Raw genomic sequence first — 25,000 nt, forward strand, 5'->3', positions numbered from 1 at the left:
GAAACCGGCCCTCCCTACTCAGGTATTTAAACTTCTGGCTGACCTGATCGAAAGGGAAGTATTTAAAAACAAACTTCCAATTGTATTTTTAACACACAAACCTGATAATCTCTTTGGAGAGACGCACGCGATCTGGAAGCCCAGCAGACTTCCTGTAGACTAGCTGGGGGAATCTCTCGGCACGTCGAAATCTGGCCTCTTTACCGAAATAAATCTATGCAAATGCCTTGATGTATTCGCAACAAAATGAAGTTTATTTCAGAGCAAACTAGGGCTTTGACGCCGAACTTCGATATTCGAATATAATTCGAATATTTAAAAAAAATATTGATATTCGAACGAATATTAGGCAGCCCTTAATATTCGAATTTCGAACCTGTATTGTTTTTTTGTAAATGTGTTTGCTTGTAAACCTTGTTTTCAATTCAGATTCCGAGGCTTTTTCACGCATTTCAAAATGTAAACGCGTCGCCGCGACGCACGTCGGTCGCGGCGACGCACGTCGCTCGGTCGCGGCGACGCACGTCGCTCGGTCGCGGCGACGCACGTCGCTCGGTCGCGGCTTGGTAGCGCATTTCCCCCCCGACTCATTTCCTGGTTCTCCTTCTCCATAAACAACGTAGAATCAAGGAGAGGGTTAACTTCTCCTGGTCCGGATGTCTCACCGTGGTCAGAAAACACAGGGGAGACACTTAGTTTCTCTCACTAAGACTATAGAGTCGCTACTCGCTCTGAAGCTACCGGTAATCACCGTCACTCTCTCACAACACACACTCCACACACACACACACACACACACACACATACACACACACACGGCTCGACGCACACACCAGCGCAAAAGTATTCCATCAGACCACTTACGTAGGCTACTGTCGGTACATGATCCGTTGTGCCTGCACGATCCATTCCACACATGCGCAAAATGTTCGCGCATGCGCTGTTGTACGAGGATTTACGACACTGCACGATCTGTTCCACGCTTCCGGTCGACAGCCAAGCTAACGTTAGTTTAGCTAACAGCTAATTCGGCTAACCGCTAGCTGATTGTAGCGGTCTGCCGTTAGCCTCCACAGGCAAGCTAACGTTAGTTTAGCTAACAGCTAATTCGGCTAACTGCTAGCTGAGACAGCATGTAATAACTTTAAAAGACCCTCAAAATAAAACTTGAAAATAAATGGATTTTTTTTTAGTGCCGATACCAATTTTTTTTCCCCATCAGCCTTAGCCGATGGCTGCCGATTTTCTTGAGCCGATATTTGGAGCCGATGCTGCTTTTGCTCCCTCAATTTACATCATGAAAATGTAAACCCTGCCACACTGGATTTGTTTTCGGGAATCTGCTCTGCCATTTCTGTAAAAATAATAACCAAAAACACAGATCAGTGTCACTTCTGCAATCATCTTCCATTCATATCACCCAAATTATGTGTTGCAATGTGCATCACATGGATGGGTGCACTGCATATGATTAACTGTGCAAGGGTCAACATCCACAACACAGCCTTGATGATGCATTGCTTGCTGACATATTATAAGACAGATATAATCAGGTCATCACAAAATGTCCTTTGTCAACACGTTTTAAATAATTTCAGAAAACGATATACCGTATTTTCCGTTTTTACTTACATTTATGTGAGTAATTCAAAGTGATTCATCCATCGCAGCAGCTTCAGTTCCTCCTCCACTAACAGCAGCGGGGAAGAAGTGTGTTCACAAATAAAACTCTATTCACAATTGTCACATACACACGTAACAGTGTAGTGACATTTTTCTTCTGCAGTTTAACCCATCGTAGTATTAGGAGCGATAGATAGATAGATAGATAGATAGATAGATAGATATACACACACACACACACACGTGAATCAATTAGGACACCCATGCTAAAGTTGACTAAAAAGAGGAATAAAAAATCATCTCTAGGAAATTGATCTTAATGCCTTAATTAAAAAAATGAGGAAAAATCCAACCTTTAAGGACACCTTTAAAGGTTGGTAAAAGTACCGTATTTTCCGGACTATAAGTCGCACTTTTTTTCATAGTTTGGCTGGTCCTGCGACTTATAGTCAGGTGCGACTTATATATCAAAGTATATATAATTTAACATGTTTTTAAATGTTAATTCATACTGACATGAACCAAGGAGTAGGACTCGCTGGCTTGTTATGTTAATTTAGCCTATTCATCTCCCAGGTATGTTCTTTATGCTATTGTGTAGTTGAATAACTTGCCAAAATGTCTGTTCTTGGTCTTGGATTTTGTGAAATCAATTTCTAAATAAATGCGACTTATATGTTTTTTTCCTCTTCATGACGCATTTTTTGACTGATGTGACTTACCGTGGATTAACACAGGATGCAGAACGTCTGCGGACCGGCTCCGCTGCTGAACGGTTGCGTGCTCCGCCGTCCGTCAACACCCACCAGGTCTGGATTTGTTGCGGCACGGCTGCGGCCATGACTGACAGCTGTAGTCACGAGGACCCACGAGATCTCACGAATTCACGTAGAATAGAACCACAAAACCACCACCAGTTAGTTTCCATCCAGAGGAGTAGAGGGAGAACTACTCTGAGCTGTGTTTTCAAGGTGTAGTGCAGGGAGATATGATCCGCCGTGAGCACGCTGGATTTTACTTTGAAAAGTAACCAGATTTTTATTTTGTTTCTGTGCTCGACTTCCTGTCCCCCACTATCTGAATTGTGCTGAGTTGCTGCGGAGCTCTCCGTCAGCCGGCAACAATAGAAGCTCTGGTATCTGCTCCGGAGGGCTGGGACCGCCGGAGCTGGGACGGAGTCGGGACGCAGACGTTCTGCAGTCAGTGGAAATACACACACTGACTTTAATGGAAACTTAATGACTCCGCAGACATTCCGCAATTCCAGTGGAAATTGCCGGTTATACTCCGGAGCGACTTATAGTCCGGAAAATACGGTACCTGAAAAGTAGCCATTGAAATAATTCCAAAAAGGGGTGTGTGTGTGTGTGTGTGTGTGTATTTGTGTGTCTCTCTGTATTTGTGTGTGTGTCTGTATTTGTGTGTGTCTGTCTCTCTGTATTTGTGTGTGTGTCTGTCTCTCTGTATTTGTGTGTGTCTCTGTATTTGTGTGTGTCTGTCTCTCTGTATGTCTCTGTGTGTGTGTGTCTATATGTGTGTGTGTGTGTGTGTGTGTGTGTCTCTCTCTCTGTATTTGTGTGTGTGTGTCTCTCTGTATTTGTGTGTGTCTGTCTCTCTGTGTGTGTGTGTGTCTATATGTGTGTGTCTCTCTCTCTGTGTGTGTGTGTGTGTCTCTCTCTCTCTGTGTGTGTGTGTGTGTGTGTCTCTCTCTCTCTGTGTGTGTGTGTGTCTCTGTGTGAGGTAAAGTGAAAGGTGAGTTTCATGACGCGTGGGTATCTGTCCTCTGTGGTGACTGCGGGACGTTTGTGTCTCTGCTCTCACTTCCCTGTTTGAGTCCATCGCTCTGAAGTTCAGAGAGAGCAGGTTTTCCTTCTGAAACCGGGCCAAGTTGTAGCTGTGGAGGGGAAACCGAGCTCCTTTTTAAATTTACATTTATGTGAGTAATTCAAAGTGATTCATCAGTCGCAGCAGCTTCAGTTCCTCCTCCACTAACAGCAGCGGGGAAGAAGTGTGTTCACAAATAAAACTCTATTCACAATTGTCACATACACACGTAACAGTGTAGTGACATTTTTCTTCTGCAGTTTAACCCATCGTAGTATTAGGAGCGATAGATAGATAGATAGATAGATAGATAGATAGATAGATATACACACACACACGTGAACCAATTAGGACACCCCTGCTAAAGTTGACTAAAAAGAGGAATAAAAAATCATCTTTAGGAAATTGATCTTAATGCCTTAATTAAAAAAATGAGGAAAAATCCGACCTTTAAGGACACCAATTTTCTTTATGAATGAATAATGTATCGTAAATAAATAAATGTTCTTCCTTAAAATACAGGGGGCATAAGTCAGTACACCCCTATGTTAAATTCCCATAGAGGCAGGTAGACTTTTATTTTGAAAGGCCAGTTATTTCATGGATCCAGGATACTATGCATCCTGATAAAGTTCCCTTGGTCCCCACATCATCACATACCCTTCACCATACCCCCACATCATCACATACCCTTCACCATACCCCCACATCATCACATACCCTTCACCATACCCCCACATCATCACATACCCTTCACCATACCCCACATCATCACATACCCTTCACCATACCCCCACATCATCACATACCCTTCACCATACCCCCACATCATCACATACCCTTCACCATACCCCCACATCATCACATACCCTTCACCATACCCCCACATCATCACATACCCTTCACCATACCCCCACATCATCACATACCCTTCACCATACCCCCACATCATCACATACCCTTCACCATACCCCCATCATCACATACCCTTCACCTACCCCACATCATCACATACCCTTCACCATACCCCCACATCATCACATACCCTTCACCATACCCCCACATCATCACATACCCTTCACCATACATAGAGATTAACATGGTTTTATGTCAGTTAGCCTAACAGCTGGTCTGATTTGCATTGAGAGATGATTTTATGGAAAGTACCCCATGCCAATTGGTGTCCTTAAAGGTTGGATTTTTCCTCATTTTTTTTAATTAAGGCATTAAGATCAATTTCCAAAAGATGATTTTTTTTTTTAATTTTTTTAGTCAACTTTAGCATGGATGTCCTAATTTGTTCACATGACTGTATATGTGTCAAAATTGGATATTTGAACCCATTATTTATAAAAATAAATAAATAAATAAATAAAAAATATATATATATTTTATATTTATAAAAAATATATATTTATTTATTATTATTTACAAGTGTTTTTTTCTGGTGTTTGTGAAGTTTATTGATTTATTATTATTATTTTTTTTACTTTTACTACTTTTTTTAAACGTTTTTTGTTTTTCGACTTTTTAAAACAAAACAAAAGATATTTTCAAGTAAAAAAAAAAAAAAAAAAAAGGTACTTCAGGCAAGTGACACAAACGACCTTAATGTTGAACCCTGCACATATGCAGTCCTGCATCCAGCCCTGGTCCAGTCCTGGTCCAGCCCTGGTCCAGCCCTGCATCCAGCCCTGGTCCAGTCCTGGTCCAGTCCTGCATCCAGCCCTGGTCCAGTCCTGGTCCAGTCCTGGTCCAGTCCTGCATCCAGCCCTGGTCCAGTCCTGGTCCAGTCCTGCATCCAGCCCTGGTCCAGTCCTGGTCCAGTCCTGGTCCAGTCCTGCATCCAGCCCTGGTCCAGCCCTGGTCCAGTCCTGCATCCAGCCCTGGTCCAGCCCTGGTCCAGCCCTGGTCCAGCCCTGTAACAGGGGTTCAATTCCTCTGAATCTTCGCGTGAACGCTGACGCTGAATTTGTTCTTGTGTGTTTTCAGTTGACGGACCGTACCTGCAGATTATGGAGCAGCCCAAACAGGTGAGACTCTCCTGTCCTGTTGTGTGTGTGTGTGTGTGTGTGTGTGTGTGTGTGTGTGTGTGTGTGTGTGTGTGTGATGATTATCTTCAGAGTGAGTAGTGACTCTAGAGTCATAGTGAGAGAAACAAAGGGGGGGCTCTGGGGGTCGTCCCCCAGAAAAGTTTCGGCGTAAAACTTTCATTTCCTGAACTCAATGAAATTAATCTGTAAAATAACAGGAAAAGTTCTAGCAGCTCGTCACATTACTCAACACACAACGTTGTCTGTTAGGCCCGTTACATCAAATTCTCTCCAACAAGGCTGCTCGGTTAGTAAACTTCTAAAATAACGTTGAAATGAACTTCAAAAATGTCGGAAAAAGCGACAAAAATAAGGAAACCGCGTCACAAGAGCGGTGACAAAAGTGACAACGTGGACTTAATGTCCCAAAACGGTCAGTGTGACGCTTCTCAGTTCAATTTTCTAAGCACAAACGGACATTTGGAAAAACAGAAAAATGGGTTCAAATATCCAATTTTTCATTTTTTTCCACCTTGACAAATTAAAAAATTGGATCTTTAACGTTTTTCCAATTTTCTGTTTTTATTCAGAGGATCAGAAATGTAGAAAATTACAAAATTGCGTCTGAGCTCCAATTATTCAATACTGTAATGGTAATGTAATTCCCCCCCCCCCCCCCCCCCCCCCCCCCCACTAGAAACCATCAGTTGCACCTCTGACCCCAAAATCAGTTTTTAGTTATTTTTGGTCCATATGCAGTTAATGACCTGCATATTCCACAACGTAGAGGAGAGAATACCATTACAGTATTTAATAATTGGAGCTCAGACGCAATTTTGTAATTTTCTACATTTCTGATTCTCTGAATAAAAACAGAAAATTGGAAAAACAGTTTAAAGATCCAATTTTTTAATTTGTCAAGGTGGAAAAAAATGAAAAATTGGATATTTGAACCCATTTTTCTGTTTTTCCAAACGTTTGTGCTTAGAAAATTGAACTGAGAAGCGTCACACTGACCGTTTTGGGACATTAAGTCCACGTTGTCACTTTTGTCACCGCTCTTGTGATGCTTTTTCCTTATTTTTGTCGCTTTTTCCGACATTTTTGAAGTTCATTTCAACGTTATTTTAGAAGTTTACTAACCGAGCAGCCTTGTTGGAGAGAATTTGATGTAACGGGCCTAACAGACAACGTTGTGTGTTGAGTAATGTGACGAGCTGCTAGAACTTTTCCTGTTATTTTACAGATTAATTTCTTTGAGTTCAGGAAATGAATGTTTTACACTGAAACTTATCTGGGGGACGACCCCCAGAGCCCCCCCTTTGTTTCTCTCACTATGACTCTAGAGTCACTACTCACTCTGAAGATAATCATCACACACACACACACACACACACACACACACACACACACACATTCCACACACACACACACACACACACACATTCCACACACATTCCACACACACACACACACATTCCCCACATACACACACACACACACATACACACACACACACACACACACATTCCCCACATACACACACACACACACACACACACATATACACACACATACACACACCCACACACACACACACACACACACACACACACACACACATACTCCCCCCACATACACACACACAAATACACTCCCCCCACACACATACACACACACACACCCTGCCCTTCTCTAGAGAAGGGGAAACGCCAGAGCAGGGGGAATGAGAGGGGCAAACACCAGAGCAGGGGGAATGAGAGGGGCAAACACCAGGGCAGGGGGAATGAGAGGGGCAAACACCAGAGCAGGGGGAATGAGAGGGGCAAACACCAGAGCAGGGGGAATGAGAGGGGCAAACACCAGAGCAGGGGGGAATGAGAGGGGGAAACGTAGCAGAAGACATTCATTTTTAAACCATAACGTAGCAGTGGAGATGTAGCCTGAGTTTCAGAGTTGACTGCAGAAAATGTACAACATCTGTCAGCGGTTTGTGTTCGTTTTGACAGTTCTGCTCATGAATTATGAGTTTAAATGACATTTGTGTTTGTCTGTTTTTGGTATTTTCTCCCAGCGTGGCTTCAGGTTCAGGTACGGCTGTGAAGGTCCGTCTCACGGCGGTCTGCCAGGAGCCTCCAGCGAGAAGAACAGGAAGACGTACCCCGCCGTCAAGGTAAGGACACGTTCACACCACAAAACGAGATCTGGCGGTTTGGCCCGTTTGTGTTGACAAAATCAAATCAAAAGCATCAAAATTGGTGAAAATAACGTTGGGAGAAGTTAGAAAAATGTTAATGCTGACACACTCACGCCATGCAGCCAGTGTGCAGGAGGCCTAATCCATCTCAACTTTTCACCTCATGCCGCTGGAGTGGTTTTCCGGCCTAAATGCACTACCCTCCATTTAAAATCAACGGGAAGACCTTCGTTTTCGCTGCACCGTCTGGCGACAAACGTAGTCTGTGTGAATGCAGCTTAATTCTAATCTAAATCTCAGTGTTGACCTGCAGACGTCAACAGACGTTTGTATTTCAGACTTTAATCAAGTAGTGCATCGTCTCAGCAGAATATAAAGACATTTATTTGATTTATGTGACTTTAAAGGTCCCATGGCATGAAAATGTCACTTTATGAGGTTTTTTAACATTAATATGAGTTCCCCCCAGCCTGCCTATGGTCCCCCAGTGGCTAGAAATGGTGATAGGTGTAAACCGAGCCCTGGGTATCCTGCTCTGCCTTTGAGAAGATGAAAGCTCAGATGGGCCAATCAGGAATCTTCCCTTTATGACATCATAAGGGGAAAGGTTACCTCCCCTTTCTCTGCTTTGACCACCCAGAGAATTTGGCCCACCCATGAGAGAGAGAGAGAGACATCATGGCTTGAAAACAAGCGGTCAAGGCCACACACCCTTCAGACTTCAGGTCCAGTATTAGGGGACCACTAAGGCCTATATAAAAGAGACTTCAGGTCCAGTATTAGGGGACCACTAAGGCCTATATAAAAGAGACTTCAGGTCCAGTATTAGGGGACCACTAAGGTCTATATAAAAGAGACTTCAGGTCCAGTATTAGGGGACCACTAAGGTCTATATAAAAGAGACTTCAGGTCCAGTATTAGGGGACCACTAAGGTCTATATAAAAGAGACTTCAGGTCCAGTATTAGGGGACCACTAAGGTCTATATAAAAGAGACTTCAGATACAGTATTAGGGGACCACTAAGGTCTATATAAAGAGACTTCAGTACAGTATTAGGGGACCACTAAGGTCTATATAAAAGAGACTTCAGATACAGTATTAGGGGACCACTAAGGTCTATATAAAAGAGACTTCAGGTCCAGTATTAGGGGACCACTAAGGTCTATATAAAAGAGACTTCAGGTCCAGTATTAGGGGACCACTAAGTCAGAAGGTGACACTTAAACTTCATTCCAGTGTGAAACGATGAGGCTGAAAATAATATCCAGGAAGTGATTTATGTGAATTATTTGATGCACAAAGAAAAGAAATAATGAGCTGTGAAGTGTGGTCGACTCGTTTCCTGTGAGCTGGCTCTCTTTTTGTGCGGTTTGTTGTCTGTAATTTGAATTTTCTTTGCCTTGAGTTTTCTTTTGCACGATGCAACAAAAAAAACTTTATAGGCTATATATTTATATTTTGGACTTTTCTAAGCCATGTTTGGCAGAAACCTCCTCACTGTCTTTAACTGCTCTTTCTATTCTTATTCTAGTTGTATGTACCACTTAATATTCTTTTTCTCTCTCTTTGTATATGTTATTTGTGTCTTCATGCTGCTGCAACACTTGGCTTTTCTCAGTGGAAATCAATAAAGGCTCATCCTATTTCAAGTTCATTACACGTTCACACACTCTAGGGCTCCTATCCTGCACCCGGCGCAGCACAAAGCCCGACCCAAGTGTCTTCGCTAGTTTAAGATCGACCCAGTTGTCAGTTTCCCGTCCAGCGCCCACGTCATTTAAACAGCAAATGTACTTGCGCCCATCTGTGGCCCATGGGCGTGCTGGTCTTACAGGGAGGTGTGTTCAGGTGCATTCTGGGCGTGCTGGTCTTACAGGGAGGTGTGTTCAGGTGCATTCTGGGCGTGCTGGTCTTACAGGGAGGTGTGTTCAGGTGCATTCTGGGCGTGCTGGTCGTACAGGGAGGTGTGTTCAGGTGCATTCTGGGCGTGCTGGTCTTACAGGGAGGTGTGTTCAGGTGCATTCTGGGCATGCTGGTCTTACAGGGAGGTGTGTTCAGGTGCATTCTGGGCGTGCTGGTCTTACAGGGAGGTGTGTTCAGGTGCATTCTGGGCGTGCTGGTCTTACAGGGAGGTGTGTTCAGGTGCATTCTGGGCGTGCTGGTCTTACAGGGAGGTGTGTTCAGGTGCATTCTGGGCGTGCTGGTCTTACAGGGAGGTGTGTTCAGGTGGATTCTGGGCGTGCTGGTCTTACAGGGAGGTGTGTTCAGGTGCATTCTGGGCGTGCTGGTCTTACAGGGAGGTGTGTTCAGGTGCATTCTGGGCGTGCTGGTCTTACAGGGAGGTGTGTTCAGGTGCATTCTGGGCGTGCTGGTCTTACAGGGAGGTGTGTTCAGGTGGATTCTGGGCGTGCTGGTCTTACAGAGAGGTGTGTTCAGGTGCATTCTTGGCGTGCTGGTCTTACAGGGAGGTGTGTTCAGGTGCATTCTGGGCGTGCTGGTCTTACAGGGAGGTGTGTTCAGGTGCATTCTGGGCATGCTGGTCTTACAGGGAGGTGTGTTCAGGTGCATTCTGGGCGTGCTGGTCTTACAGGGAGGTGTGTTCAGGTGCATTCTGGGCGTGCTGGTCTTACAGGGAGGTGTGTTCAGGTGGATTCTGGGCGTGCTGGTCTTACAGAGAGGTGTGTTCAGGTGCATTCTTGGCGTGCTGGTCTTACAGGGAGGTGTGTTCAGGTGCATTCTGGGCGTGCTGGTCTTACAGGGAGGTGTGTTCAGGTGCATTCTGGGAGTATTGCTATCTTGAGGCAGCAGGAAGTGATGGCACCATTGACCAACAAAAACCTGGTCTAAAGTCAATAACGCAGCATTTCATTGTTATTTTAACAGAGCATTAGTAAAATGCTCCTAGGCTCGTGCACAGCACGTGCACACTATGCTTGTTACACACACACACAGGGACGCACAGCAGCACACACACATGCAGAAGATTACAAATAAAAATATTACGGTGCAAATCCTCCATCATAACAGCAATGCTCCAAGGTCCAAACGCGCCTGGCTTTTAAAGGGAATGGGAGATGATCTCTGATTGGTTGATTGCATGTTACGCCCAAAACACCCCTCTGATTAATGAAGACACTAAGTACAACCCTTTAGAACCATGCACCCGGCACACGGACCCTGTTATCCGCCGTCAAACTAGTAAAAGTGGATTTGGACACGCCCTAAATGCACCTGCACCAGGCGCTTCACGCCGTGCGCTGAGATAGTTAAAACAGGGCCCTTAGTATGTTAGAAAATACTTGTTGAAGACTGTGAACTGACTGGAAACACTGCTTGTTTCCAGTTTTCCTTTTTGAATGATGAATAGATTACCGCCGCCTGCTGGCATGGAGATTTATTCCCTCTCACGCAGGTGCAAAACTTGCGTGCTAGTTGGCCGTCGCTTTAGTCTTTGCGGAGTGTTAAAGTGCATTTTATTTGGCCAAGACAACGGCTACGTGAGGGCCACAGTCGGCCTCCGTCAACACTAGTTCTTGACCGTCTGCTTGGTGTGTCAGGGCCTTAAAGGACCACGCCGACTTATTGGGACTTTGTCTTATTCCCCGTATCCCCCAGAGTTAGATAAGTCCATACACCGCTAGCCTAGCTTAGCTCAGATCCTGGAGGTAACCGGCTCCATCTAGCCTACTGCTCCCAATAAGTGACAAAATAACGCCAACATGTTCCTATTTACATGTTGTGATTTGTAGAGTCACAGCGTTGACAAATAACAAGGTCACATGACACACAGCCATCTTCTAACCGTATACATACTGGGATCTATATTATCAGGTGAAGCACGGCTACTCTCTGCTCCTCACACGGGGGCTTCTCAGGTGCTGCGCGAGCATATCACTCCGCCAAGTAGCAGAAGTAGCAGAGCTTCAACTTCTGAGAATTTAACCTACTTACTGCTAGCGTTAGTTTTAGTTAGCCTGCAACAGTGGAATCTCTCTCTCTATCTCTCTCTCTCTCTCTATCCCGTCTCTCTGTCTCTTTCTTTTCTCTCTCTGTCTGTTTTTTTCTTTCTTAGGAGGAAAGAGAGAGAGAGAGAGAGACAGATATAATCTGTGTCACAGTGTAAAATAACATAATAATAATAACATGACTGTTTCACTTATCTGATGTTGGAGATCAGATGAATCACAGTAACGTCTTTATTGTGAAATCCAGCTCAGTGACCGACAGTAACCTGCAGAGTCCACACTTCACTTTACAAAATAGAAGCCTGGCCGGCAGTTACACAAATAAATACTAAATGTTTTATTAAAGTTGTATCAGACGAATGCTAAATGTTTTAGGGTGTTTTATCAGATCTATAACAACAGAAAGATAATCTCCAACTATCTCCAACGATTTCTCTTTTTAGGGGGGCTCAAGCCCCACTAAATTTCATCTCAGCCCCCTTAAAAATTATAATAAAAAACAAATTCATGTGGCTGGGTTGGCTCAGTGGGTACACGCTCACGCCACGCCACGCTCACGCCACGCCACGCTCACGCTCACGCCACGCTCACGCTTACGCCACGCCACGCTCACGCTCACGCCACGCTCACGCTCACGCCACGCTCACGCTCACGCCACGCTCACGCTCACGCCACGCTCACGCCACGCCACGCTCACGCCACGCCACGCTCACGCTTACGCCACGCCACGCTCACGCTCACGCCACGCTCACGCTCACGCCACGCTCACGCTCACGCCACGCTCACGCCACGCTCATGCCACGCTCACGCCACGCTCACGCCACGCCACGCTCACGCCACGCTCACGCCACGCTCATGCCACGCTCATGCCACGCTCACGCCACGCTCACGCCACGCCACGCTCATGCCACGCTCACGCCACGCTCACGCCACGCTCACGCCACGCCACGCTCACGCCACGCTCACGCCACGCCACGCCACGCTCACGCTTACGCCATGCCACGCCACACTCACGCTCACGCTCACGCTCACGCTCACGCCATGCTCACGCCACGCTCACGCCACGCCACGCTCACGCTTACGCCATGCCACGCCACGCTCACGCTCACGCCATGCTCACGCCACGTTCATGCCACGCTCATGCCACGCTCACGCCACGCTCACGCTTACGCCATGCCACGCCACACTCACGCTCACGCTCACGCCATGCTCACGCCACGCTCACGCCACGCCACGCTCACGCTTACGCCATGCCACGCCACGCTCACGCTCACGCTCACGCTCACGCTCACGCTCACGCTCACGCCATGCTCACGCCACGCTCACGCCACGCCACGCTCACGCTTACGCCATGCCACGCCACACTCACGCTCACGCTCACGCCATGCTCACGCCATGCTCACGCCACGCTCACGCCACGCTCACGCCACGCCACGCCACGCTCACACCACGCCACGCTCACGCCACGCCACGCTCACGCTTACGCCATGCCACGCCACACTCACGCTCACGCTCACGCCATGCTCACGCCATGCTCACGCCACGCTCACGCCACGCTCACGCCACGCTCACACCACGCCACGCTCACACCACGCCACGCTCACGCCACCTCATCAGGGGCGGTTCTAGGATATAAGAAAAAATCACTTATAAATTTAAATTTAAATTTAAATAGCAGGCTAAATGACAGCCTGGTCTCACAGAATTACGTGAAATGATCACGAACTGGTAACAGCTCATTACAGACGGGATGTGTGAAGAATCCGTGTGGCCACCACGGAAAACAATGCCGATGTAAAGTCAATGAGAAGATGACGTAGCATTAGGCCGGTTACACACTGGCTGCGTGGCGTGAGCGTGTCGGCTGCGTGGCGTGTCTGTTTTTATTTGGGCTCCCATGGTAACCGGTTAGAGCGTGCACACTGCCTGTGTGACACGCACGTCTCAGGCACCGAAAACGCGTGCATGCTAGAAATAGAACCGACGCCTATTTTTCACGCAACACGCCAGCGTGTTGGAAGCGTTTCCAGACAACATAGAATAGGAAAAGATGTTTATATTTCATTTAGACACAAATACATTTAATAAATGACATGTTGATGTTTGAAAGTCTCGAGGTTTTGACATAAATGCAGATATAAATGTCATTTAATAAAAATAATCGATTTTCTAATATGTCACCTGTCAATCCAGGAGGAAATATTCTGGAGCCTATTTTGCCGTCAATCCTGCCGACGTTGTCTCTGCTGTAATCAGATCAGAATATATTTATGTTTATGAGACACATCCAGACAAGGCTAGCAGCAGCAGCAGCGCCGCGTCAGACATCTTTCTGGTGCAAAGACGTAGAAAACACCACGTAGACGCCACACCACGCTCACGCCACGCCACACTCACGCCACGCCACGCTCAAGCCACGCCACACTCACGCCACGCCACACTCACGCCACGCCACACTCACGCCACGCCACGCCATGCCACGCTCAAGCCACGCCACACTCACGCCACGCTCACGCCACACTCACGCCACGCCACGCTCAAGCCACGCCACACTCACGCCACGCCACACTCACGCCACGCCACACTCACGCCACGCCACACTCACGCCACGCCACACTCACGCCACGCCACGCCATGCCACGCTCAAGCCACGCCACACTCACGCCACGCCACGCCACGCCACGCCACGCTCATGCCACGCCACACTCACGCCACGCTCACGCCACGCTCACGCCACGCCACGCTCACGCCACGCCACGCCACGCTCACGGGGGGGCGGGGGGGGGGGCTCAGCCCTAATGAGAATGTGACACCCCCCCCCTCCCCTCTATATATGTGCGTCCACTCTACCAACTGAGCTAACCGGGCGCCCAAGTCAGAATGTTTTGAGAGATAAGCAGGGGCGGTTCTAGGATCAGACCTTTAGGGAATGGGAGAATGGGACATATATATATATATATATATATATATATATATATATATATATATATATATATATATATATAGATAATGTCAGAAATACCCCCCCTTACACTGAACAAAGTCCATCAACACTGTTCTGATCATCTATCTCATGTTATTTATATCTTACAATTACAAAATTGTTATTAATATTTCACCATTGCACTGAACTGCCTTGCACTATATTTATATTTCAATCTTAAATCTCAGACTATACTGATATTGCACCATTCCTTCACTCTCGTCAACTATTATTGTGTATTTCTTGTAAATTTGTGAATTATATTGTATTGTTATACTGCATACTTAACAGTATTTTTTATATTTCTCACTGTCCTTTCTGTTTTTAGGGCTTTTCCGCCTTTATTTTGACAGGACAGCTAGGTGAGAGAGGGGAGGGGGGGGGGGGGGGGGGAGACATGCAGGAAACCGTCACAGGTCGGACTCGAACCCTCGACCTCTGCATCGAGGCATAAACCTCCCAGTATATGTGCGCCTGCTCTACCCACTGACCAACCCGGCCACAGCCTTTCTGTTTTTATCCTTTATTTGTTAAGTGAGTACTTCGAGAGCAAAGATTACATTCCTCTCGTGTTTTCTCAAACCTGGCCAGTAAAGCTGTTTCTAATTAAATATTTCACGGTGTTTTATTTTGAAGTTCCGGCCGGAAGTGCAGCGCCCGCTGTGAGCTGAGTGTCCGGCTGCGGCTCGAAGAGCAGATCAGATTCTGCAGAAGAAAGCCGGAGCAGCAGCCTGAAAACATCTCCTACACGGTATTTACCCTGCTTCTCCTCTTCCTCAGCCTCTCATCATCTTCACCACTCTTTCATTCACTCTTTCATTCACCTTTTAACCACTTTAGGGACTTCATTTCCCGCTCTCGCGGCGAACAGCTGTTAAAATCGGATTTAAAGTCAGTTTGGGTGAAAACAAAGTGGAAACTGCAGCTCGGTCTGAGCGTGTTTAAAGTGATTTCAGAAGAGATTTTAGGGTTGAAAGATACTCATCTTAACCCTTGTGTTGTCTAAATGAAAAACTAACTCCTTTTTGACGATTTTCTGACATTTATATCCTTTTCCTCGACACTTTTGTTGTTGTTTTTCTGTTTTTTTTATGCTTTTTTCTACGTTTTTGATGCTTTTGTTACCCAACCACCACTAACACCAAGTCTTTACCATTTGTTTACACTTATTTTTGGAAGTCATTGACAATAATTCTCATTTGTAGGAAATTCTACCTAATTTTTGAGATAAAAAAACGCAGAAATGATGAAATATTGAGACTAATATTAGAGGAAATGTGTGTTGATGGATAATCAGAGACTTCAGAGAGTCAAAGTTTAGTCAGAATATAGTTATTAAATGCAGTAATAAAAAGTAGTGATCATGAATACATTTTTGGGTAAAATTTCTGATTTTTGAAATTTTGAAAACGGGTTAAATTGGACCCGAGGAAACATGAGAGTTAATGTGCATTTAGAAGAGATTTTAGGATGTAAAGAAAGTCGCATTAATGTCTCCTTAAAGAGACACAAAGTTTAAAGATTAGATGGTTTTTATGAGCTGCTGTAATTATTTAATAACTGTTAACTCTCCTCGTGTCCTCGGGTCTAGTCTGACCCATTTTCACTAAGATTTTAAACCAGAATTTTGGGTTTATTTCAACCAAATTGTCAAACTAAATAACGTGGATGGTTCCCTACAACAGTAGAATAACTGGTCACTTACCTACTTTCATTGAATTTGGGTATTTTATTCAATTTTATAGCATTTGAAGAAAAATATTATAAAAGAAATGCAGCAAAAATCAACAAAACCATCAGAAAAAGTGACAAAAACATTTCAAAAAAGTAAAAAAAAAAATTGTGAATAGCGACAAAAGACAAATTAGTTTTAATTTTAAATTTTGAACCAGAAAATCAAAAAGTTGTGGAGAAGACAAGCCGAGGGTTAAACTGTGAGGAGAGAGGGCTGATGAGTCTGAGTCTCTGGGTCACAAGTCAGACACAAGTTTAACATGGTGGACGGTTACGGTGTTTGGTGTATTTTAATAAATGTGCTGCAGGGGCAGTTGGTGTGATGATTTAAACACTTAAACAATTTTACTGTCTGTCTGCCTGTCTGTCTGTCTGTCTGTCTGTCTCTGTGTGTATATATGTGTGTGTGTGTGTGTGTCTGTCTCTCTCTGTCTGTGTGTGTGTGTGTGTGTGTGTGTGTGTGTGTGTGTATATATGTGTGTGTATGTGTGTGTGTGTCTGTCTCTGTGTGTGTGTCTCTGTGTGTATATATGTGTGTGTGTGTGTGTGTCTGTCTCTGTCTGTCTGTCTGTCTGTCTGTGTGTGTGTGTGTGTGTGTGTGTGTGTGTGTGTGTGTGTGTGTGTGTGTGTGTGTGTGTGTGTGTGTGTGTGTGTGTGTGTAGAACATCAAATCTAATCCAGTCAGTCTGTTTGAGTGTCTGAAGAGAAATGTGAGTTAAATTTCTCAGATAAATAATAAATAAATAATCTGACAGTCAGAGTTTCTGGTAACTATGGAAACAGAGATATGTAATTCATTCATTTAAAAACATAAAATGTTTTTTTCAGGTTCTAAAACCAACAGAGATTTAATCTAATCAACCGTCTGAGTTCATCAACATTACACCCCCCCATTCACTCATTCAATCATTAAGTGTTTCCTGTGTGGAAGTGGATGGTGGGGGAGGGGGGGGGGGGGGTCATTAACATGTGGAAGTGCACTGAGAGGCTTTCAGGTTTAACATCGTCCTGACTGACCTGATCACTCTCCTCTTTATACTCTACATGGTTAAAGTCATCTTTATCAGGACCCTATTTAGAGCCCACCAAACTCCATTCATATTTCTGTCACTTTAATGTGTAGGCTACACCAAACTACATTCATATTTCTGTCACTTTAATGTGTAGGCTACACCAAACTACATTCATATATCTGTCACTTTAATGTGTAGGCTACACCAAACTCCATTCATATATCTGTCACTTTAATGTGTAGGCTACACCAAACTACATTCATATATCTGTCACTTTAATGTGTAGGCTACACCAAACTCCATTCATATTTCTGTCACTTTAATGTGTAGGCTACACCAAACTCCATTCATATTTCTGTCACTTTAATGTGTAGGCTACACCAAACTACATTCATATATCTGTCACTTTAATGTGTAGGCTACACCAAACTCCATTCATATATCTGTCACTTTAATGTGTAGGCTACACCAAACTACATTCATATATCTGTCACTTTATTGTGTAGGCTACACCAAACTACATTCATATATCTGTCCTTTTAATGTGTAGGCTACACCAAACTACATTCATATATCTGTCCTTTTAATGTTTAGGCTACACCAAACTACATTCATATTTCTGTCACTTTAATGTGTAGGCTACACCAAACTACATTCATATTTCTGTCACTTTAATGTGTAGGCTACACCAAACTCCATTCATATTTCTGTCACTTTAATGTGTAGGCTACATCAAACTACATTCATATTTCTGTCACTTTAATGTGTAGGCTACACCAAACTACATTCATATATCTGTCCTTTTAATGTGTAGGCTACACCAAACTCCATTCATATTTCTGTCACTTTAATGTGTAGGCTACATCAAACTACATTCATATTTCTGTCACTTTAATGTGTAGGCTACACCAAACTACAGTCTGGAAAGATGAACCAAGACGACTTTTGATTTAAGTGTGTTTTACGATGAAAAAATTATTGATTTTTTACATGGAGTGTGTGTGTGTGTGTGTGTGTGTGTGTGTGTGTGTGTCTCTGTGTGTGTGTGTGTGTGTGTGTGATATCTGCTGTGACCGTTGACCCGGTACCTTTGAGCCGTGTGATGGCTCATCCTGTGTGATATTTGTCTGCAGAGTGAGCGAGTGTTGACAGCGGAGCGATGTCCGTCTCCACCCAGCTGGGTCTGCTGCTGTGGAAGAACTTCACCTACAGACGCCGACAGACGGTCAGTTCCTCTTATCACAGCGTTACACTCACTCTTCTCCCCAAAACAGACGGTCAGTTCCTCTTATCACAGCGTTACACTCACTCTTCTCCCCAAAACAGATGGTCAGTTCCTCTTATCACAGCGTTACACTCACTCTTCTCCCCAAAACAGATGGTCAGTTCCTCTTATCACAGCGTTACACTCACTCTTCTCCCCAAAACAGACGGTCAGTTCCTCTTATCACAGCGTTACACTCACTCTTCTCCCCAAAACAGATGGTCAGTTCCTCTTATCACAGCGTTACACTCACTCTTCTCCCCAAAACAGACTTCAGACCGCCTGTTCAGACCAAACCGTTTCTATTCAACCTTCGTGTTGTCTCCCCGTCGACCGTGCACTTGTTGTTGTCGTTGTTGTCGTTGTTGTCGTTGTTGTCGTCCTCTCGGTTCAGAATACAAAATTAACACGCTGTCTCTTGATGATTTTAACCGTTTTTCTGACTTTTTTGACACTTTTTTTCAATGTTTTTGAGGCTTTTCACGGCTCCAGACTGCATATTTTATGTTTTTCATGACAGCGATGGTGCTGTCTGTTTACCTTCTATGTTGCATCTTCAAAAGTGACACTGAATTTGAAATGGTACATTGTAATTTCTGCATCTATTATCAGAGTATTTATTAGTAATACAGTGTAAATTAGTATTAATATTTGGTAGCATGTTGATTTACGGTGTGTTCAGTTGGGGGCCATTGTGCTCCTAGTGAATAAAGTTAGTCTGGAGCTGGTGCTTTTTTATTTTGACTGTTAACCCGTACGTCCACCACCACCAGTACTGTAAACACGCCACGGACACCAACTTATTACCACTACACTGTTACACTTATTTTTCGGAATTCATGGTCAATAAACCTTATTGGATTTCTAAATTATACCGAATTTTTGAGTCAAAACAGCTGAAATTATGACTTATTTTGATTAATACTAAAGGGATATATGTTGATGGATAATCACAGACTGGTGTATGTCAAAGTTGAGTCAGAATACTGTTTAGAAACCGTTGAATTCTTTTTCAAATGCTATAAAATTGAATAAAACAACTCAAAAATCAATGAAAGTGGTAGTAGGCCAGCAGGAGGGGTTTTCTCTATTAGTCAGTTTGAGTCATTTTTTATGTTTAAAAACATCAAACTTGTGTAATGTCAGCTTGTTAAATGTGAACATTGCGTCTCTGTGTTACTGATGTTTGTGATGTCACTTCCTGTCTCTCAGCTTCAGCTCCTGGTAGAGATCATCTGGCCGCTCCTCATCTTCTTCATCCTCATCACCGTGCGCCTCAACTACCCTCCGTACGAACAGCACGAATGTGAGTTTAAAAACTTTTAACGATGGATTTAACGGCATAATGTCTGCTCTCTGAGGTTAACGGGAGCGTACTGTCTCTTTAAGACTGCTCTCTGAGGTTAACGGGAGCGTACTGTCTCTTTAAGACTGCTCTCTGAGGTTAAAGGGAGCGTACTGTCTCTTTAAGACTGCTCTCTGAGGTTAACGGGAGAGTACTGTCTCTTTAAGACTGCTCTCTGAGGTTAACGGGAGCGTACTGTCTCTTTAAGTCTGCTCTCTGAGGTTAACGGGAGCGTACTGTCTCTTTAAGACTGCTCTCTGAGGTTAAAGGGAGCGTACTGTCTCTTTAAGACTGCTCTCTGAGGTTAAAGGGAGCGTACTGTCTCTTTAAGTCTGCTCTCTGAGGTTAACGGGAGCGTACTGTCTCTTTAAGAGCGTCAGCTGTTAGCAGCTGATTATCTTTTGGGTATTAATGGTTATTGTCGGAGTTTATGGCTGTTTATCGATGTGTTGAAGGTCACAGAGCTGCGTTCAGGATCCATGAGGTCACACACAGTTACATAACTCGCTAGCTTAGCTTAGCATAAAGCTGGGAACAGGGCTGTAGAGCCAGGGTCAGAGGTCATCGTGTTGCTTTTTCAGATGTTTTTGTCACATTTTCTGACCTGTATTTAACACATTATGTTTAAATACATGTGCATATACAGGTAAGGTAACTGGGGATTTAAACAATGACTTCGTCTCTGTTTACAACTGAGCTGCAGTGAAGCAATAAATGAATGAATGAATGAATGAATGAATGAATGAATGAATGAGACCTTAATTGCCCCAAGGGGAATTAGTCTTGCAGTCAAGGCAGCCATATAGACCATTAGGCACAGACAGCAGTAACAACCTGCATATATATATATATATATATATATATATATATATATATATATATAGATAAAGTAGCTGGAATGGGGATTGTAAAAATGGACAGTGTCGTTATCGGTCAACACCACGTGTGTAAATAACAAATAAATAAGAATTCAATTCATTACATGTGTTATTTAGTGTGAGTGAGGACCGTCTGGGCCCTTCAGACGAAGGTATAAAGTTGTTATTAATTCAACATATCGGATCGGTATCGACAGACACACAAAGCCCAGACGTCGGTATCGACATCAGGACTGAACAAGTCTGAGTTTTAAGTGTTAAAAGTACATTAAAGAGTACTTGAAGTATCCGGCTGTGCAGCACGGTGATATATTTAATATTCATTTTTTATTATGATGAACTTAAGTTCTTCTTCCACCTCTGATACACTGCCAAAAGGTCTATATAAAGAGACTTCAGATACAGTATTAGGGGACCACTAAGGTCTATATAAAGAGACTTCAGATACAGTATTAGGGGACCACTAAGGTCTATATAAAGAGACTTCAGATACAGTATTAGGGGACCACTAAGGTCTATATAAAGAGACTTCAGATACAGTATTAGGGGACCACTAAGGTCTATATAAAAGAGACTTCAGATACAGTATTAGGGGACCACTAAGGTCTATATAAAGAGACTTCAGATACAGTATTAGGGGACCACTAAGGTCTATATAAAAGCATCCAAAGAGCAGCACGTCATGGGACCTTTAATAACAGTAGCTGTGTTCTGAATAAGGAGCTCCAGGCGCTGCTATTTGCTCTTCCTGAGAATATCTGAGCAGTGATTCAGCGGCGAGCGGTTGTTCAGACATGTTGAAACTCGCCACTCAGAGAAAAGTTCATCTCAGGATCCAGCGCTCACATTTACTCTCAAACGTCACATTTAAACCTCCCTGAGTCATCTCTCTCTGAGATCTCTGATTCATACTTCATGTGTTCAGCCTGTTAATATTTGTTATGATTTAAAGGGCAACTTTTGATTTTTACTCACTAAAAGTTCTGTTGTTGCTGCTGACAGACTCAGATTATTATTCTCTAAGTGTGTGACAACATTATGGGATGGATCCCTACAGAGATAGACCTTTTAGTTAAAGAGTAAGATCCTTTTAGTTTAACATGAAACAGCCCCGAAATCACCATCACCAAACCCACCAGACTCCATGTAAATAATCAGGACTTTTAGCATGTATAGAGCCAGCATATCTCCACCAGACTCCATGTAAATAATCAGGACTTTTAGCGTGTATAGAGCCAGCATATTTCCACCAGACTCCATGTAAATAATCAGTACTTTTATCATCGTAAAACACACTTCATTCAAAGTGGACAGAAACTAAATAAAACTATCAAAAGCCATCTTGGTTCATCTTTCCACTGTTCCAACAATCACCACTCTGGTTTGGTTGAAATAAACCCTTAATTCACCCATTTACATGTGGAGATATACTGGCTCTATACACGCTAAAAGTCCTGATTATTTACATGGAGTCTGGTGGAAATATGCTGGCTCTATACACGCTAAAAGTCCTGATTATTTACATGGAGTCTGGTGGAGATATGCTGGCTCTATACACGCTAAAAGGCCTGATTATTTACATGGAGTCTGGTGGAGATATGCTGGCTCTATACACGCTAAAAGTCCTGATTATTTACATGGAGTCTGGTGGGTTTGGTGACGGTGATGGCACCTTTTTCGTCTTCCTTTTCGCCAAATGTTTTGTCCCTTTGTGGCCTATTTTAAATGTTTTGGTCTTGTTTTTCATGGCCAGGTACACGCTGAACCTACAACTTGAGGGGGGGGGCATCCCCAGAAAGTAACCCTTGTTCTGGATTGATTTCAGATAATATATTTAATTTCCTGAGATTTAAACAAACAGAGACTCAGGACTTTCCTGAGAGTCTGTTTATCTGATCTCCTTCAGAGGAGACCGTAGTCCTGGCGCCTTACAGGCTTTATTTCTGGCTTTTGTCGCTTTTTAAATATTTTGTATGTTAACGACATTTTTTTCATTCTTTCCGTGTTTTTGTCACTTGTTTCAGGGTTGTTGTCGCTTTTTGTCTAGGTTTTTTTAGTTTAGTCCCCATGTTTTTGCAATTTCTCACCCAATATATTTGTCACTTTTTTCCATGTTTTTGTAAATGTAATTAGAGTTTTTTGTGGCTTGGAAGTTGTTTGCCTGGTGTAAACCAAGCCGTGCGTGGTTGAGGCTGCTGGGATTTAAAGCCAGCGGAGACGGACTGCTGACTCGTGTCTTTAATGATGTTTCTCTTAAAGGAAAGCTGTGAATCTGAGCGTTATCTAATCTGCAGCTGTGATTAGAAAGCAGCCCGTTGGCAGGCTGAAAGGTCCCCAAATGTTCCCTGATATCTCCTCTCTGCTGGGGGGGGGGGTAAAGGTCGTATCACTGTCCCGGCATCATAAACCAATCGCAGGTTATCTACCTGCGGTGTCTCCAGGTGAACCGATGGACCGTTGTTCCAACGCAGCAGCAAGATAAACGGCTTCTGATTAAATCTCACTAACTGCACGTGTTCAGAAAGTGATGAAGGGTCATTTCCTCCAACCTGGACTCTTATTCTTACGTGTTTGTGTGCCTGACTGAGGCTTGTTGGAGGTGTCTACACTATACAAGTGTAACATAATATTAATTTAATAGCAGTGTCACGATTTTGATTTGAACCCTGGAGTTTGGTGTGCACACCAAACTCCATTCATATTTCTGGGACTTTAAAGGGCAATTTCTTTTTTCTTTAGTTTTTTTTGCTGCTGACAGACTCAGATTATTATTCTAAGTGTGTGACAACATTATGGGATGGATCCCTACAGAGATAGACCTTTTAGTTAAAGAGTAAGATCCTTTTAGTTTAACATGAAACAGCCCCGAAATCACCATCACCAAACTACACCAGACTCCATGTAAATAATCAGGACTTTTAGCGTGTATAGAGCCAGCATATTTCCACCAGACTCCATGTAAATAATCAGGACTTTTAGCGTGTATAGAGCCAGCATATCTCCACCAGACTCCATGTAAATAATCAGGACTTTTAGCGTGTATAGAGCCAGCATATCTCCACCAGACTCCATGTAAATAATCAGGCCTTTTAGCGTGTATAGAGCCAGCATATCTCCACCAGACTCCATGTAAATAATCAGGACTTTTAGCGTGTATAGAGCCAGCATATCTCCACCAGACTCCATGTAAATAATCAGGACTTTTAGTGTGTATAGAGCCAGCATATCTCCACATGTAAATGGGTGAATTAAGGGTTTATTTCAACCAAACCAGAGTGGTGATTGTTGGAACAGTGCAAAGATGAACCAAGACGGCTTTTGATAGTTTGATTTAGTTTCTGTCCACTTTGAATGAAGTGTGTTTTACGATGATAAAAGTCCTGATTATTTACATGGAGTCTGGCGGATGGATTACAGAAGTATGTTTTTGTCTGAAGTGTCCTGATATAACGTCTGTTATGATTTTTGTCTGTCTGCAGGTCATTTTCCCAACAAGGCGATGCCGTCGGCCGGCACGTTGCCATGGCTACAGGGAATCCTCTGCAACGCCAACAACCCGTGCTTCAGGAGCCCGACGCCGGGCGAGTCTCCGGGCGTCGTCGGGAACTTCAACGGCTCCATGTGAGACGCTTTCTAGACTTTTATTCTGAAATTACTCCATTATATTTTTGTCACTTTTTCTGGGTTTTTTTCTCAAATTTTTTGTACCAAAGTTTGCCTTTTTTTTTTTTTAGGTTTTTGTTTCATTTTATTGAGTTTTTTTGGCACTTTTGTCATATAAATGTGTGTATGTATATGTATGTATATATATATTATTTATTATTATTATTATTATTATTATTATTAATAATAAATTAATAATAATAATAATAATAAATTAATAATAATAATAATAATAATAATAATATATTGAACTGAACCGTTGATTCTGTGGTTTTCCAGAATTTCTCGGATGTTTTCAGACGCCAAGAAGATTCTTCTCTACAGTCAGAATGATAAAAACCTCGACGGATTCAAGGAACTCGCTCAGGCTCTCAAGGTCCTGCAGGAGAGCCAATCAGGTACCAGAACCAGGACCAATCAGAACCAGTCAGAACTGTGTGTGTGTGTGTGTGTGTGTGTGTTCTTCCGGCTGGGTGA

General features: G+C 43.7%; 2 protein-coding genes across 3 annotated transcripts in view; both read left to right on the forward strand.

The window, feature by feature from the left end:
- The window catches only part of nfkb1 (nuclear factor of kappa light polypeptide gene enhancer in B-cells 1), a 1,201,612-nt gene that overhangs the window by 4,303 nt on the left and 1,172,309 nt on the right, over positions 1-25,000 (forward strand). The window contains exons 4-5 of the mRNA XM_036006397.1: positions 5,440-5,480; positions 7,555-7,653. Of these exons, the coding sequence (XP_035862290.1) occupies positions 5,440-5,480; positions 7,555-7,653 (140 nt within the window). The remainder of the gene's footprint in view (positions 1-5,439; positions 5,481-7,554; positions 7,654-25,000) is intronic.
- Positions 15,304-25,000, forward strand: part of LOC116060261 (phospholipid-transporting ATPase ABCA1-like) — a 90,195-nt gene continuing 80,498 nt past the window's right edge. For both annotated transcript variants that reach the window (XM_036006301.1, XM_036006298.1), the window contains exons 1-5: positions 15,304-15,377; positions 18,507-18,598; positions 19,850-19,943; positions 24,340-24,481; positions 24,803-24,921. In XM_036006301.1, the coding sequence (XP_035862194.1) occupies positions 18,533-18,598; positions 19,850-19,943; positions 24,340-24,481; positions 24,803-24,921 (421 nt within the window). In that variant the 5' untranslated portion in view covers positions 15,304-15,377; positions 18,507-18,532. The remainder of the gene's footprint in view (positions 15,378-18,506; positions 18,599-19,849; positions 19,944-24,339; positions 24,482-24,802; positions 24,922-25,000) is intronic.

This window comes from Sander lucioperca, chromosome 1 (genome assembly GCF_008315115.2).
Source record: "Sander lucioperca isolate FBNREF2018 chromosome 1, SLUC_FBN_1.2, whole genome shotgun sequence".
In the NCBI taxonomy this organism is placed as follows: Eukaryota; Metazoa; Chordata; class Actinopteri; order Perciformes; family Percidae; genus Sander; species Sander lucioperca.